The sequence below is a fragment of the Rissa tridactyla genome, chromosome 1 (genome assembly GCF_028500815.1).
Source record: "Rissa tridactyla isolate bRisTri1 chromosome 1, bRisTri1.patW.cur.20221130, whole genome shotgun sequence".
In the NCBI taxonomy this organism is placed as follows: domain Eukaryota; kingdom Metazoa; phylum Chordata; class Aves; order Charadriiformes; family Laridae; genus Rissa; species Rissa tridactyla.
In genome coordinates this window covers 117,034,249-117,049,665 of record NC_071466.1, presented here as the reverse complement: position 1 = coordinate 117,049,665, position 15,417 = coordinate 117,034,249, and the positions used below count along the sequence as shown (strand labels likewise).

Here is a 15,417-nt window from a genome sequence, read left to right as displayed (position 1 = left end):
AAAAAAAAAAAAATTTTTATGGATGAATGATTGCCATAACCCCTTAATTTCAAAGAAAACTTCAATTTAATAACTCAAAGGGGAGAAATTGGGGTATGTACTCTCTCCAGGCTGTTCTCATCACTAGTGTAGCTCACCCGCTACAGCAGAGAAAGAGCTTTATCCACCACATACGTATCCACAGATCATGAACTTTCCAAAAGAATGAAAGACAAATACAGTTGAGGAGATTAGCAGTGAAGGTGATGGCATGCGTTTGTGTACCTTTCATGTTATGTGACCTAATGTTATGTATGTGGAAACTACTATCTGATATATATAAATTTTATTTATATTCTAAATTATTGTCTTAATGATCAAAGGCTTCCTAGAAATGCTATAAACCTGTAATTCCCAACCCTCCCTCCCATCCAATAAAGTATTCTTGTACATTTGCTATTGCAGGTAACGGTTTGTAGTTCTGCTTCGGTAACGCTTTGCTTTTTTAATTTGTGTATCACACCGATGTGCTTATTCATTTTAGCATGCTGTAAAATAGTTAACTCAAGAGCAGACTTACCGTAACACTGTGATTTCCAGTCTTACAAGAAGTCTCACAAGTGAAAGCTAATTGCAGAAGTACAGCAAAATAAAATGCAAGGTGACACATAATGCCATTTTCTTGCAAATGAATGATAAAAGGCTAAGTGGAGGAAGCAGCCACCCTTTAAAGACAACTAGCTCTCACCACGGAAATACAAACAAATTAGAGCAGAATTGTTTAAAGGAAAAAATGTGGATGAAATCAATTTAATGTGTTGCAGCTGCAGCCATTAGACTTAGAGAAAGTGGCAATTCATTTATTTTTTCTGCAGCAACAACTTACTAGGTAATTGCCATCAATCACTCTTGATTGAGGAAAGTCCCCTAGATAAACCTTCTGAGGGGTAGCTTTATAAACCTGCAAGTAAGAGTTTAGTTGGGTATTTGATTAACATGGCCTGCACTATTTTTCTTTGAGATGGTGGTGGTTTTTTTTTTTTACTTACTCTTACTTTTCCCACAGTAAGTTTAGGCAGGGTGTTAAAACTAGAATACAGGGCAAACCAAGATGTTATGACAACATGTAAGTCTGGTTCACCTGTCTCTGAAGGACTGTGTAGCATCCTGTCCCCCTCACCTGAAGGACACAACAGACCTAGAAAAGGTCCCTACACGGGCAAAGTGATTGATCAAAGGTAAGATGAATAACTGTTTAAGCTACTGTCTCTCTTCTAGATTTAATGTGTGTACATGCTATAGAGATCTACTGACTAATGAGCTGTATTGGAAGGCTACATAGAGACAGGCTGCCTAGTCTAAGAACTAGGAGCAGATATGTGAAGCTGGAAAGAAGCTTAAGGAAAAAACAGAAGTGCTCGTTCTTAATGTGGTGGGGAAAAAAATCTGTGGAACTCCTCTACTAAAAAATGTGTGTGCCAGAAATTTATTTATATGGATAAGTTCACAGATGAGAAAGCCACTCAAATCTGTTGTATATAGGGGAACTTACATATGGCTCTGGAAGTGCTCTTAATCGAAAATAGTTAGAGGTTGGAAGAGTATTAGGGGAGGAAGCGTCATCTACGTTTATCTTCTTCTCATATTTTCCTGGACATTGCTTACGGGGGCTTGTGGGGTAGGATTCTGGGCGAGATGGACCTCAGTCTGCCCCAAGAGTCATTCTTAGGTGTGTGCACAATCGCACTGTTATTCTTGGATGGGGAACTTTTGCATTCAGTTGCTATTAAGGTTTCTGCAAGGATAAAGGAGTTTAAGGATTCAGTGGGGTTTCTTTTTTTTAGCCCACTAAGAGTGATTTAAAAGCAATTTGTTTCTAAGTAGGGGAATGCAATTTTGTTACGGACAGCTACAACATATTAACTGCAATTGAAATAAATATAAGCAAGCCTGCAAAGCTACAACACTTCTCACTCTGCTACTGAAAGATTTTTATACAGATTAGAGCTGCAGGACTTAAAAGATAACTGTTAACTGCAACGCAGGATAGATAATGACAGTAGCCATAGTTCAGCAGACTCCGTAGATAGAGGGAGGAACTCATAATAGAATTATGCCCAATTTTGACAGTCATTAAAAGCATAAAGTGCACACTTCATTCAGAAAGGATACAAGCCTTGGTGTTCAACCAAAATACCATGGATGAGTATTTTATACCTAACTAATTTCACATTATGGTTTCTCCTTCAATGCTTAAACGCAGTACTCAGGCACTCAGTTACAGACAGAAGGGAATGCAAACTTGATCAAGTCTTTACTTAATGTAGCAACTACAACAAATATTATACCTCAGGTCAAAGGAAAATTTATCAGAGCTAACAGGAGTCTAAAGAACTAAAGAAAGCCCCCTAAGAGACAGATGTGTAAGACTAACCCTAAAGAGGACAAAGTCATTGTGGAATAAAAAGCCTTTTATTAGTCTTTTACAAAATAACTTTAAAAAAAAAAGAAAATTCACCTCATATCAGATGTATGCAATACAAAAACTTACACGTTCCTACCCACTACCTCACAGATTGATAGTTTGTCCGTTACTTCCTTCAAAGAGAAAGAACACCTGCATTTCTATGCCAAAATCCATATGAAGGCTCACCTATGGTTTTTCTTTCTCTGCTGACTTCAATCCTAAAAAGCAGACGGTGTGACAGCCGTAGATTCAGAGAGGTTATGGTTTCCTGCTACACTTTCTCTAGCAGCAAAGGCTCTTTATCAAGTTTGTCATCAATTCCGGCCCCCCCCCCAAGTTATCCTAGTTTCATTCTTGGAAGGTATTTTGATTTTTCTCTTTTTAAAGCCAAGATGATCATGTTGTTTCTGTTCAATGAACAGCCCCACTAAATCAGCACAACTGAGGGGCAAATAATCTCCAGCAGAGTAAGGGCTGAGGAACTTTACGCCATCTGGGAAGTCATAACTGGGAACTGCATTCTCAGTCTTTGTCATCTATTTAAAATATCAACAGTTCTTGTTCATTAGCCGAATGCATTCCACGTAAAGCTAGAATCATGCCAATGCAGTTCAGAGATCATAGAAAAACCTTCACAAAACCAGAACACTTTTATTATAGTGTTTAAGCAAGTAATTATCAGGTATCATCCAAAATTGTTCTCAAAACTAAAATTTAGATTTAGCTTATCAATGTGATCAACTGCATCTTAGTAAACAATACAATTATGCACAGTTATTTTCCATTAAGAAATACTGTAAAATATATACAAATGTTGTTTCAGGCAAGTGTCCTTTTTGCAAGTGCGCAAGTTGCATTTCTGAACAAGTGCATTTCTGAGCTTCAGCACTGAGTCCCATCAAGTGTACGTACACAGAGGTCTCGCCATAGCGTTTTGTGAAACCATCTTAATTACAAGTTTACTCACCTTTCAAAGACTCATTCTGCAAAAAAATCACAAAGGTACAAGATTTATATACATAAAGGCACAGCAATTCTGTTGAAGCCAGCTATGTTACAGTACAATAGAGTTCAATCAGTGCCTTTCATGCAACAAAGTTCACTAACAAATTTAAATCCTCTTCCAGTAAAATTAACTGCACAAGGATTGTAGCCTTCCCTTTCTGTAAAGAGAATAGCCAACTAACCAAAAAGAAAAACCAACCAATTTAAGCAACTCAAAGTTACTACAGGAACTGGAAAGAAATACATAAAATGCTTTTTCTTTCTGCCTAAGTTTGCTAGACTTCCAAGGCTATTTCTCACCAAAAGAAAATAGTTTCCAACTGAGAGCAAAGGTGAAGTTTCATTTGTGCTAAGATAACAAACTAAGAATTTTCTCTGTAGTGATAGTTTTATAAAAATGATGTACGTTATATAGGTGCTGTCCTAGGAGGCATCACCATCAGCCACAGAATAGCCAATTCTAAAGATAGATCAGGAACTGAGATAGAAGAAAACTTTGAATTCAGAGGACAGATTCAGTTCAGGAATAAATGAATTTTGTCATTAGAACCACATCCCTGGTTGGTCCAGCGCTCATGCAATGGACACACCAAGTGTATTTCTCCCTGTAAATTGATGCAAAATATTCTCCCCTTCTCCTTCGCCCCGTACCAACTTCAAGTTGTCATTTTTGAAGCTTCAGAGTTTTCCTAGACATCAAGTTGCATTGAAAGAGTATTTGCACTTTTTACATCTGTCTGCAGATGAATAATTAGAAGGCAGACTGTGTATTGCCATCAAGCTAATCAACTCCCAAGGCTTTGAGCTGTCGTTCAATCTCTTCATCCGATATGGTAGCAGCTTTTGATGTTGATGCAGATGGTAAGCCTCTGGCAGCTGACGGAGCTTTGGCCATCTAGAAGAAGACAGAAGTTTTCTTCAGTCAAAATAACCCACGTTATGCCAAGCTGACTTCTACAATAAGACTGTAAAATAAAGGCTGCTAGAATAAACTATTCAAAAAAAGGGAATGAAGGGGAAGAAGCACATGAACCATGTAAAAATAGCCATACCTTTCCAGAGATTTCAATTCCTATCTCATCAAGCACTTGGTTAACAATATCTTGGCTCTCTTCCTCTTCATCAGAAGCATCAAAAATATCATCCAGAGTATCATTAACTTAGAAGAAAGAAGAAAAAATAAATCCACACTGCATTAAGCAAAAAGGTTACTAAAATAACCTAATACCGTCTTTCTACCCTCCCACAATGTAGTAGTAATACCACTGTATAAGATAACAACAGAAATCACCTGTATATTGGAGAGGTTTTCTTACCTCTGCCTTGCAAAGCTTGTCACCTCAGCTAGAGCAACAACAGGGTAAGGCATGACTGCTTTTATAAAAATGTTTAATTTCACCAAAATAGTTCAGTTGCTCTATCTCCCACCTTACTAGATTTCAACATTTCTTACAAACACCTTCTACAGTCCCATGAAAATCCCTTTCCTCTTCCTCCTCCAGGTAAGTTGTGCAATTGTTAACTACTCAGCTAATTTCTGAATTGCAACAATACAGTTCTGTGCAGCCGAGGTGTTCACATCTTGCTCAGCAATATTGTTTTGAGTCCACACTACTTGCTATGGCCAATACAGCAGCAGGGATTAGGATAGGGAGAGGAGACTGTGCTAGCAACACCAGGAAGTTTGGTGTTACTTAGTTCACAGTGGACAGATGCAATTGCAAACAAGAAACTTGCCACACCCCAAGAAGTTGTTTGTGGCTTAAAATAAAAAAAAGGAGACAAAACCATCCCATAACACCATGTAGATAAAGCTGAGATTATCAATATCTAAATTAAAAAGGTCATGCAGAACTATCAGCTACAGAAAGGGCAATTTTTCAAGTCCCCCGACTAGTTATGCCAACAAGGTTTTGAACTGGTCTCAAAGCCTCTTTCCTTCCAGTATGTTCTTTCTGGAAGCACGACGCGTGTTTTGCATGAAGATGGGAAGGAATCGATTCTAGATTTAGCATCTAGAGCTACTAAAAAGCCTAATGCTCAGCCTCCCTGCTCAGACGTGCATTGTTGCGTTTGTTCTTAATTTGTGCCGTCAGTCTTATTAATTGTAGAAATAAAACTTCAAGCATCAGTATTTCTAGACAGGTTCTACCCTTCTAGAAGCACCATGGGCTGCAGCTAGCAGTTCCCTGCAGCGCAGAACTTACTCATTTCTTCAGTCATTTCCATCTTCATGTTTTCCTTCTGGAAATTCTGCATAGTTTGTAGTGTCTTTTGTGGATCCATTTTCTTATTAACTGCTTGCATTGTCTATTAATATGAAAAAAAATCCTTAATCGTACAGTGACACATTAGTAAATATCAATATATACATTAAGAAGGAATAAGACTTCCTTAATAAAAAGCATTTCAGTCCAAATTTCACTTTCCTTGTCTCTTTACATCCCGTGAGAACTGTAGATACACAACAGATCAATAGTACAATCTGCACCTAGTAAGAAATATTGCTATCTACTAGTTGAATAAATATGTTTTAAACGCATGCGTCTTTCTTGCACCAGAACCCTTCTCCTGGCCTTCTTTTAGGAAAAACCGGCCTGATCTAAATGAAAAGAATGGGACAATACTTCCTAACATTCAGGCTATACACTTCAAAGAGGTAAATGGCTGCAGGTTTTTTATTCAGTAAGGAACACATATTTGAAGTAACACTAGAGGACAGGCATTAAATTGCAATTGTTTATGATACAATTTAATGGAAAAAATTGCTTTTCTCTGAAAAGCAAATATCAAAATATTCAGGAAGTACATATTAGCTTAGGGTGACCCTTTGTAATGGGTAGAGATCTTTCTGTGACAGTGTAATAAACTTCACCTGGTTTACTAAAAGTATGAAGCACTGCCTTTGCAGGCACCAGCATTTAATACTTTCTTCTTTCCTAAGAAGCAAGCTACTGTATCTCTCATGGGACATCAAAACCTAAATACAGACACAAGCAATTCAAACATAAAGTCTAACCATCTTTAAGAAGATAAAAAGAGTTGGTTAATTAAAAGGGATGCTATCAAGCTACTACAGCTGCTACTGGCTTCGTAGCAGCTCTTCTGCCTTCATGCCTGAGTTTGTTTTAAGTGATAATGTATTATGCTTCTAATATTACTTGAATTTCAAAGACTGTGTACATAGCCATATTATTTGAGTTTAAAAAGTTGTTCCAGACTTAGGGGATGTTGGTTCTCTAGAGTTCTTTTACAAGAGTTATAGATGGACATCAAAAATATTTGCACTAAACTGATATAGAGTTTATATATCTTCAGAAAATAAAGGTGAGATGCACAATTAAAAGAAACAAGTAACTATTAACCGGACTTCACTGTGTCCAAAATTAGTGCCATACATGCTAAAAAGTGTACAGAAAATACTTTGAAAGCTTTATGTATTTGTCTTGTTTGTTGAGGCAACTGATTCCAAATATTATTCACTGATGGTTATATGAGATTAAGAATAGTCTAAAAGCTTCAAGATGAATGACTGAATACTTTTCTTTAAGTTTCCCATGTTGATAAGGCAAAATACTCACTTTAAAAGTGACCAAAAGAATTTAACACCTTCCTCTCCAATACTGTTACACAAACTAGTCCACAGAGGTGTACCTACTGTGTTTCAAAAACCATTATTTTTCTGGATGCTGGTTAATTTATTTTTTTAATATTTTTGGTTTTTCTACTGATTTAACCTTCGTAATTAGTCTAGTGACACTGGTTTTCAGAAATTTAACCCAAGATGTCTTGTAGATAAAAACAGGTCAAGCACATAATAACTAAAAAGCAAGACCAACTTCTTCACATGCAACATTGTTGTAGGAATGCTGAGTAAGCTGTTAAACATGATCGGTTGTACAGTCAGACAAGCCCGCCCTTTGTGGGTTAGTCACGGAGGATGGAAAGTTTGCTACAGAGCCACAACTGCATCACTGAACAGCTGATATCTGCCAACACACTGCTTCCAAAAGATATCTGACAGCACGGCCTTAGCAGTAAGTACTTTCTGCACTAAGTTGCGTTGCATTACTGCGTTTAACTGGCACATAACTGGATTTAACTTGGACTGTGATAGAAGCACAACTTGTCTACAATGATGTGCGCTAATTCTGTTTCCTACACCTCAAACTGAACAATCCTGCTTGCCAAAAGCAAACTCCCTATTTAGCAATTCAGGGAAATAGGGGAAAATTCACAACTAACTCAGATAACAGATTTTTTTTTTTTCAGACTGTTCTGTGAGATGAGATTTGTGAGAAAACTTAATGCAATATTGTTTCCTTAGAGCACAGAAGTGAGAATGACAGGGAACTCCAGATTAGATTTCCTTAGGAAGTTAAGATCCAAAGCAATAACCTACTTTTTGCACAAGACATAAAGCTACCGTGACACGCTGCCTTGATTTCTAGATGAAGCATGCCCTACTTTTTCCCAATAAAAACTGCTTGTGACAAGATATACAGGCAACACACTGTAGCAGCACGGTTTGGGGTTTTTTTGATGTACTAAAAGAGTTCTGCTGGCTTCAGAGTTTATTTTTATGATGCAAACATCTGACAGATGTCTAGCCCAAGAAAATATGCTTAGTTAGGTGCTAACTGGCTGGATTGACTAGAGGAAAATTTCATAATATGAATCAAATTACATTTCCCTACTGCAACCTCAACACCATTTAGGGTATTAAGCAGTAAGTTTTATCCCTTCAATTCTCTTATACAAAATAACACAACTTCTGCAAGAATATGCTGCATTTTAATGTAAAAGAATGTCTTGTAATGCATTACTTTTGCTGTAGTTGACATAGCTCCTGCCATCTTCATCTGAGAGTTCATGACCTTCGTTTGCGTCGACATAGAAGTGACTTTAGAGCTAACAGCATATGTTCGATTTTTCTGCTTCCGCAGTTGTACAAGCTGTTTTGCTAGCACTTTACAGGCTTCTTTATTACCAGTCTTAGCCATTTTCTTTATTTCCAGTTCCTGTTAAAAAAGGTATAAGATTAATTGTACAGAATCTTAATTCAAACAAAGACTATAATTAAGCCTTAACACTAATAATTAAATTCTAAAGTTAACTCTCCTCTTTCTTTGTTTTTTGTTTGTGTTTTTTTTTTTTTTAAGATATTTAAAGTTATATTAATAGTCTTCCTTGCCTTTCTACCAAGGCTATTTAGTAGAATAAATGCAATGCTGTTATGATTTGACCAAAATTAAAAAACATGAAACTGATTTATAGCATGGCAGCACACAGCTTCCCAAAAGACTTCCAACTTCTGCATAATGTCCAATTCACTTATATGTGCACATTTAATTCCATATCTGGATAGGGAGTAACACTTAAAAACCAAAACACAAAACCAAAAAGTGAAGAAATTATTACAGCCAGACAACTATTAATGCCACGATTCTAATTATCTTTGATTTCTTGCATTCATGGGCAATCAAGCCATATCACCCAGGGAAGAAATGGGGAGTTCATAGATTCTTTTTGACACTTTTTCAGCCTTGAGAGAATCTCATAACCATTCTGAGGAAGAAGTAGATAAAGTTAGATGAGCAATAATTATAGTTTGTTTGCCCACGTAATTTAGCTGGACTTAAGCTAGCTCATAATAAAAGTGATATAATTTGTCTACAACAACATGTGCTTAAACCTTAAGAAAGGCACTTCCGGCTTACAAAAAAAAGCCCTAAACCCCAATCTATCACTTCAAGGAGAAATAGCATGCTATTTAGCCCAGAGGTACCAGGAAAAAGTTTGGCACAAATCATCTTGTCAGCTGGGATTTTTCAAAGATTTGTGACTTGGTAATGTAAACTTTTCAACTAATTTTTCCTTTTCAGCCTTTTTAAGGAGAGCTTGGCAGAGTATCTCAGTTCTTTGTGTATATCCGATTGTACTTTTTCTTTTACCATTAAGTAAAAGTAGCCTTTAAAGACCAGCTTTTTCCTGTGATTTTTCAGAATATACCTGCTACAGGAATACAGCCGCTTCACTTTACGTGCACTGGTAGTCCAGAAAACTGCACTTATAAGAAGATATATTGCTCTGAAAAGGTAAATACTGGTCACCAGCATATACAAAACAGTCATGTTTAAAAGCAAGTGTAAACTGGCCCACTGCATTAGCTTCACTACTAGGAAAGATCGTGGTTAAGTTTACTATAGAGATGGACTGGCATAAGATCTTCTCTGTAAATCCATAATTTCTAAAAGGCTGTGTCATACATACTATTTTCAATCCAAGAAGGTAGAGATCAGCAAATAAGAAGCATGAGGCTGTTCAAACATTAGAGGCCTGAAATATATGTAAAGCTGTCCTCTTTATAAGTAGCTTAGAGGGACCACAAAACCAAATTTCTATAGCACGTACAGAATATTATCTCTTTTTTTCGTCTCCTCAAGTATTGTGAAGGACAGGAGGGATAAGTTTGCCTGCCAGCAAACACTAGCTTGCACCCTGGTTTTAACAGCAAACATTTGGAAATAGGGATTTTCTCACTGAGATGAAATACCTACATAGCATTTATAGCTTGATTTTCAAAACAAAATACAAACCTACATCAACCATTGCTGAATCACTGCAGATAATCCAGATGCACAAATCAAACCCTAAATATAGAGGATTTTATTCTTAATTAAGAATTTGTGTAAAAAGCTGAAATACATTGTTTGCTTTTGAGATATGTGGGGCAAGCTTATTAAAGTCAGTCATATTCCTCTGGAAAAATAAATAATCAAAATTCATATAGTCATATGAGGTTACTGAACTGAAACAGAACTGTCTGCATACTTTAAGGTATTTTTATACATAGAATTAATTTTACTGGGTTTTCTCAGAGTAGTACCTCATAGGTAAGGGGGAAAAAAAGTCTTTCTGAAGAAAGTGGGTAACAAAGTGTTCTAAACTTTGACTGACAAGGCCTTGGTCTTTTTTTACCTGATCTGACCCTGAAAGTTAATATTTATTATCCATTGATTCTCTCATCCTAACAGCAAATTTTAAGCAAATAGGACGTATTTCACTTCTCTTTTCTTCCTCTCCTCAGAAATCCAAAATTTCTGAAACAATTTATTGTAGTCAGTAATCAAAACTTCAACTTCAGTACTCATGAAAATTAAGGTTATTTCCAGTCAGAATATTTCATACTGAAAATGCTTTATCTATGAGCAACCTATAATATCTGACATGTTCAGGGCTTTCAGAAATAATTTCTCTGTCCTCTTTTAGTTTATTTTTCCCCGATCTCGGTATTCATGCGACCTGCTGTTATGAAACACCACCTCAATAGCTACTGAACAGTGGCTGGATTTGCATAGCTTTTCCCACAGTCTGAGCATGTCTTCATGCATCAAACCCCACCATCTGTCACATCCATTTATACTGCCACACAGGTGCAGCATCCATTCACTGAATACTTGATAGCTCACACACACTAAGTTCTAAATAGATGTTAATTTAGGCAGATAGTTTTACTATTATTAGCTAGTTTTAGGGAAGTTCTATATGAATGAAAATAACAACCCTATGGGGTATTAATGATATCCTGTGTTTTTTCAAGTACTCTCTCTCATAGCCATAGTAACATATGATAGCACTGACAGACACTTCCTTTAGTTCTTCCACCACAAGACCACTGATTTACAAACCTTTTACAAAAAAAAACCTTCTGAAGGATAGAGAATGCTAAGAATGGAAGGGAAAAAATGTAGTTATTTAATCTAGACACATTGTTTCAGGCTTTTCCTATGTTAAAGGCTGAGAATAACTTCTAGATAGTATTTTTTTTCTGACGCAATTTTAATAACTGAAAAGTCAAAAAGGGGAAGACAACTTTTTTAGTATTCAATTATTATACATTGAGTTATATCTTTTGCCCTTTGCAAGTTTTCTGTTATATTGGGGGTGCGCGTGTGTTTGTTTTTAAAGAGTAAAATAAAGTTGCCAGCTCTACTTACCAGTTGTTTTTCCTGTTTTTCAAGTGCTGCTCTATCTCTGGTTATAGCCCTCTGTGTACCTCTTAACTCTCGATTTTGCTCCTTTATTATATCTGGAAAGGAAATATTTATAGCTGGGAAAAGTTTTCAATACTACTTAAACATCTTATCTGCTAAACACTCTGCAGACATGCAGTATGTTTGACAGCCTCCATTTGTTCAAAATGAACTGTCAGCTATCACAGAGCTGTCAGCATTTCAAATATATGAAACATTAGCACAATACAATTTTATGTATACAACATGATTATGTTTTGGCAGCATAGGCCATATCCCATAACAAAAAGGCTATTTTACCTAGTATGTTTCTTTGCACCATAACCATAGCAAGAGCCTTAACCACACCGTAAGAGTTAGGTGCACACACTTTTATGCAAGTTCCACCCTAACTCAGCAATAACATACTCACTGTGAGCCCACTGCATTTCAACCAGCCAGGCCTAACTGCAACAGGTAGATCAGCTGAAGAAACCTTATATAGGAGACCTCAGAGTAGTTAAGGACTTCCCAAGTCCATTAAAACAGCAAAAATACTCCTAGATGCAAGTCCTGGATCCTCCTCTTTTCTGTCCTTATTCTGGTTTGACGGAGATTACTCTCCTCCACAAATGTACCACATCTGTGCAGCCCAATTTCAAGTCAGACTATAAAACAATAGTGTTCGAACTTCTTCAATTAGCGGATGCTTTAGAATAGTAAGACATGAAAGTGGAGGCCTTTATAGAAAATTAAAGTTTCCTGACAACTGAAATAGCCAGCAGAAGATTGAACACTGTCTATCAGGTGAAACATATCATTCTTCATAGGAGTTTCATCCACCGTACTATTTAAAAATCATGTACCAGTAACATCCACTTACTTCAGCAAGTATTATTTACAATATAGGCATCAATCATGCCAGTTGCAATTAACTTTTGTTAGAATTTCCAGCACATGCTTAGGTGTGATTCACCTGGGCAAAGGTGGAGAGGTCTGCATCTGACTCAGCATCCTCTGACCTTTATAGAGGAAAGGAGTTAGTACTTTTAGGAAGAGATTCATCTGCTCCTAACGTATGTGTCTACATGACATTAGATAAACTTTGTGTGGGAATATAAAAGGAGCAAACTGTCACATAAACTTTGTTTAGAGCTCCCTCTTCCAATCCACAGAAGTAACATCATGGCAGGGCACTGCTATTGTACTTACAAAATTTGAAGGATGTGAAAATCAATACAAACAGGCAGAGTTACTAACAGAAATAAAGGCATGAAGGATAAATCCTCAACACTGCAGCCACTCTTTTCATTTTTTAATGCTTGCGACAATTTTTCTACAAACAAAAAGAAGCATTCACATTCTTCATTCCCACAATCAGAAATACTGTAAAGCATCTATTGCTCAAATTATTTCAGCCTTAATAGGTTTGAATCAGAAAACCCCTGAGCCTTCAGTGGCATTTTAAAGAGGGTATATAGATTACCCTCTCCCATCAGTTGTTTTCAGCCAAATAAATACATAATCCAAACAAACTGCGAAAGAGAGACCTGTTTTTAGAACGCTACTACTGCTCCGAGGGCTACACAAAAAGCATCTTCAGGAGATACAGACTTTTAAATGGACAATAATGAAGAGCTGAAAGATGACACTGAATACAACACTGCATTGTTCACACTGGCAAAGCAGCAGAGAAAATCATTCTGAAAAATAATGCTACAGGCAAGTAATTTTGAAGGTAGACAAACGTATATTACTTGCACAGCTGCACTTGCGAAAATGAAAGAAAAAGCTTAATAGCTACATACATGACTGTCTTTTCTAACTACAATAACTATTAAAAAAATCGCTTAGCGTAGTAAGCTTAAGAAGTAGGAGCTTCAAGACGATAAGAAAAAAGAACTGTACTTAAGTCATGAGACAATAAGGTTGAGCATGATGCTTATTGCTGTTGTTTCTGATCTCACATCGTGGTTCAAACTAAGGACAGCAATAAATCGAAAATGACGGCTATCTGCAGTTACAGGCCCTTTCACTTGTTTTTGCAAGTGAAGGCCAAGATGAGAACTTGGTTCTTGTTTCTCTGTGCTAACTGATGCAAATTCCTAGCTTTACTCCAGCAGACAGAAGATGACGGGGTATTCCTGAGACAGCCTTTTGCCGATAACCACTCCTGTGTGTCACACCGCCGCTGCCTCACACTCCAGGGTGAGGAGGAAGTACCTCCATTCCTGAAAACAGGTTGGACAAGAGATACCCAGCAAGGCTTGACCTGGCCCATACAATCCACCTTGGTCATGGAAGCTTGGTTTCATCTCTTCCTCCCTCCTCTCTTAGGTGTTGCACCAAGAATGGGAAGAGACAAGTGGCAAACATACGTATTCTCCCTTGGTGACACACAATTGGTTGATGCACAGCGTCACTTTTGGTGAGCCATTTTTGAACAAGGACCTGCCTGATTTGACACGGGGCACCCAAGGTGCCAGACAGCCCGCTCCGGGGCTCTCGCCAACCCCCCCGGCCACCCCGGGCCCCACCACCACGCCTGGGGCACACCGATGACTGGGAGAGCTGACCCTGGCCCACAGCACCGCCGCCAGGTAAGCAACCTTTTTTTGGCTTTACTTTGGAGATCGTGATTTCTGCATGAGTTTCAGCATTTAAGGCGCAGGCTGGCTGCAAACGCACCAAGACCAACCGGGCTTCGTACGCGGTCTTAAGCCAAGGATGGCCAGAGGTGGTGGCCAGAGGTGGTGGCCAGGCTGCTGCCCCCCGCCTCCGCCCGCCGGAGCCTGCGGCCCTGCTCGGCCGCGGACTGCCGGCTGCCACAGGCCGGCTCCGCTCGACTCCCTCTCCGTCCTGGGCTCCAGCAACTCTTCGCGGGCCTGTTCTGTTCCCTTCGCTACCAGCGAGGGACGTTCCTCTTCCCACACCGGGATCACCAGAGCCCGGCTCCCACCACATCCCGCCCCAGCTCGGCCTCCCCACAGGGCCCGATGCGCCGGGAACCCCCCGCCTCGCTGTTCCAGGGGGCCGGCCCATCCCGGGGACTCCCCCCGCCACCCCGCCCGGCCCAAGCGCCGCCGGTGAGTCACCCCGAGCGGGCTGTGGCCTCCTCCGTTCCCTATGGGTTCTATCCTCCGCCGGGACAGAGGGCCCGAGGCCGCCCCACAAGCACCGCCACCGCCCCCGGGCTCCCGCTCCCCGCGAGCCCAGGCCAGGCCCAGCTCCGCGCCCGGGACCGTACGAGAGCTGGGGGCAGCAGCCACGGAGCTGCGAGGGAGGCGGCGGGGCCCTCCCCTATGCGCCGGCGGCCCCGCGCCCCCACTCACCGTCCACAGTCTTCTTCTTGAAGAGCGAGGCCATGGCGGCAGCCAGCCCCGGAGCCACCGGACCGAGCCCTCTACCGCTGCCGCCTCAGCGGGCTCCTGCCTCCTCCGCGGGTGACCAGGAAGCGGCCGGGCAGCGCGGACCCGCCCCGCTCCGAACTCCCCGCCCGGCGAGGGGCGGGATGGGGCCGGGCCGGGATTCACCGCCGCCCTGTCCCCGCCTACGCCGCGGCAGAGCCTCAGCCTGCGGGGACTGAGCGGCTCTCCGGGCCGGGGCCGCCGCCGCAGGTCCCCTTCTCCACACGGCGGGGGTGCCACTGTCCGGGTCGGGACGGGGCACCGTCAGCACCTCCTTCCCTCCCTCTTACCCACACGGGTTTCTCTCCGCGAAGGGGTTCGGTCACGCCGAGCCGCGGGACTGTCCTGGGTGGCGGGGGGGCACGGAGAAACCCCCGTGGTAGTGGTGGTGGTGGTGGGCGGTCTGGGCCATCGTGGCTTCCCGCTCCGTGCACCACTTGAATAGTTTAGGTTTCCTTCGTGTATACCCAATTATTAAAAAAAATTAATTAAATTCAGCGGTGCGGGCTCGCCGCCTCTCCCCCTGCAACTCCGCGCGTGGACA

The 15,417-nt window shown here is 40.3% G+C and overlaps 1 protein-coding gene across 1 annotated transcript; it reads right to left on the bottom strand.

Annotated features, from left to right (window-relative positions):
• Window positions 1–2,432: 2,432 nt before the first annotated feature.
• Window positions 2,433–14,956, bottom strand: CHMP2B (charged multivesicular body protein 2B). Its single transcript, XM_054184636.1, has 6 exons — window positions 14,799–14,956; window positions 11,452–11,543; window positions 8,278–8,472; window positions 5,659–5,761; window positions 4,504–4,610; window positions 2,433–4,346 (listed from the first exon to the last, which is right to left on the bottom strand). The coding sequence occupies exons 1-6, from the start codon at window positions 14,830–14,832 to the stop codon at window positions 4,233–4,235; spliced, it is 645 nt and encodes a 214-aa protein (XP_054040611.1). The 5' UTR covers window positions 14,833–14,956; the 3' UTR covers window positions 2,433–4,232.
• Window positions 14,957–15,417: the final 461 nt, after the last annotated feature.

Bases quoted from the DNA above. Each gene is read 5' to 3' on its own strand.
- CHMP2B (XM_054184636.1), bottom strand. From the start codon at position 14,832: ATGGCCTCGCTCTTCAAGAAGAAGACTGTGGACG. The intron at 8,473-11,451 runs GTAAGTAGAGCT...CTTTTTTAACAG, and splicing joins AAAAACAGGAAAAACAACTG to GAACTGGAAATAAAGAAAAT. The intron at 5,762-8,277 runs GTAATGCATTAC...TCATATTAATAG, and splicing joins CTATGTCAACTACAGCAAAA to ACAATGCAAGCAGTTAATAA.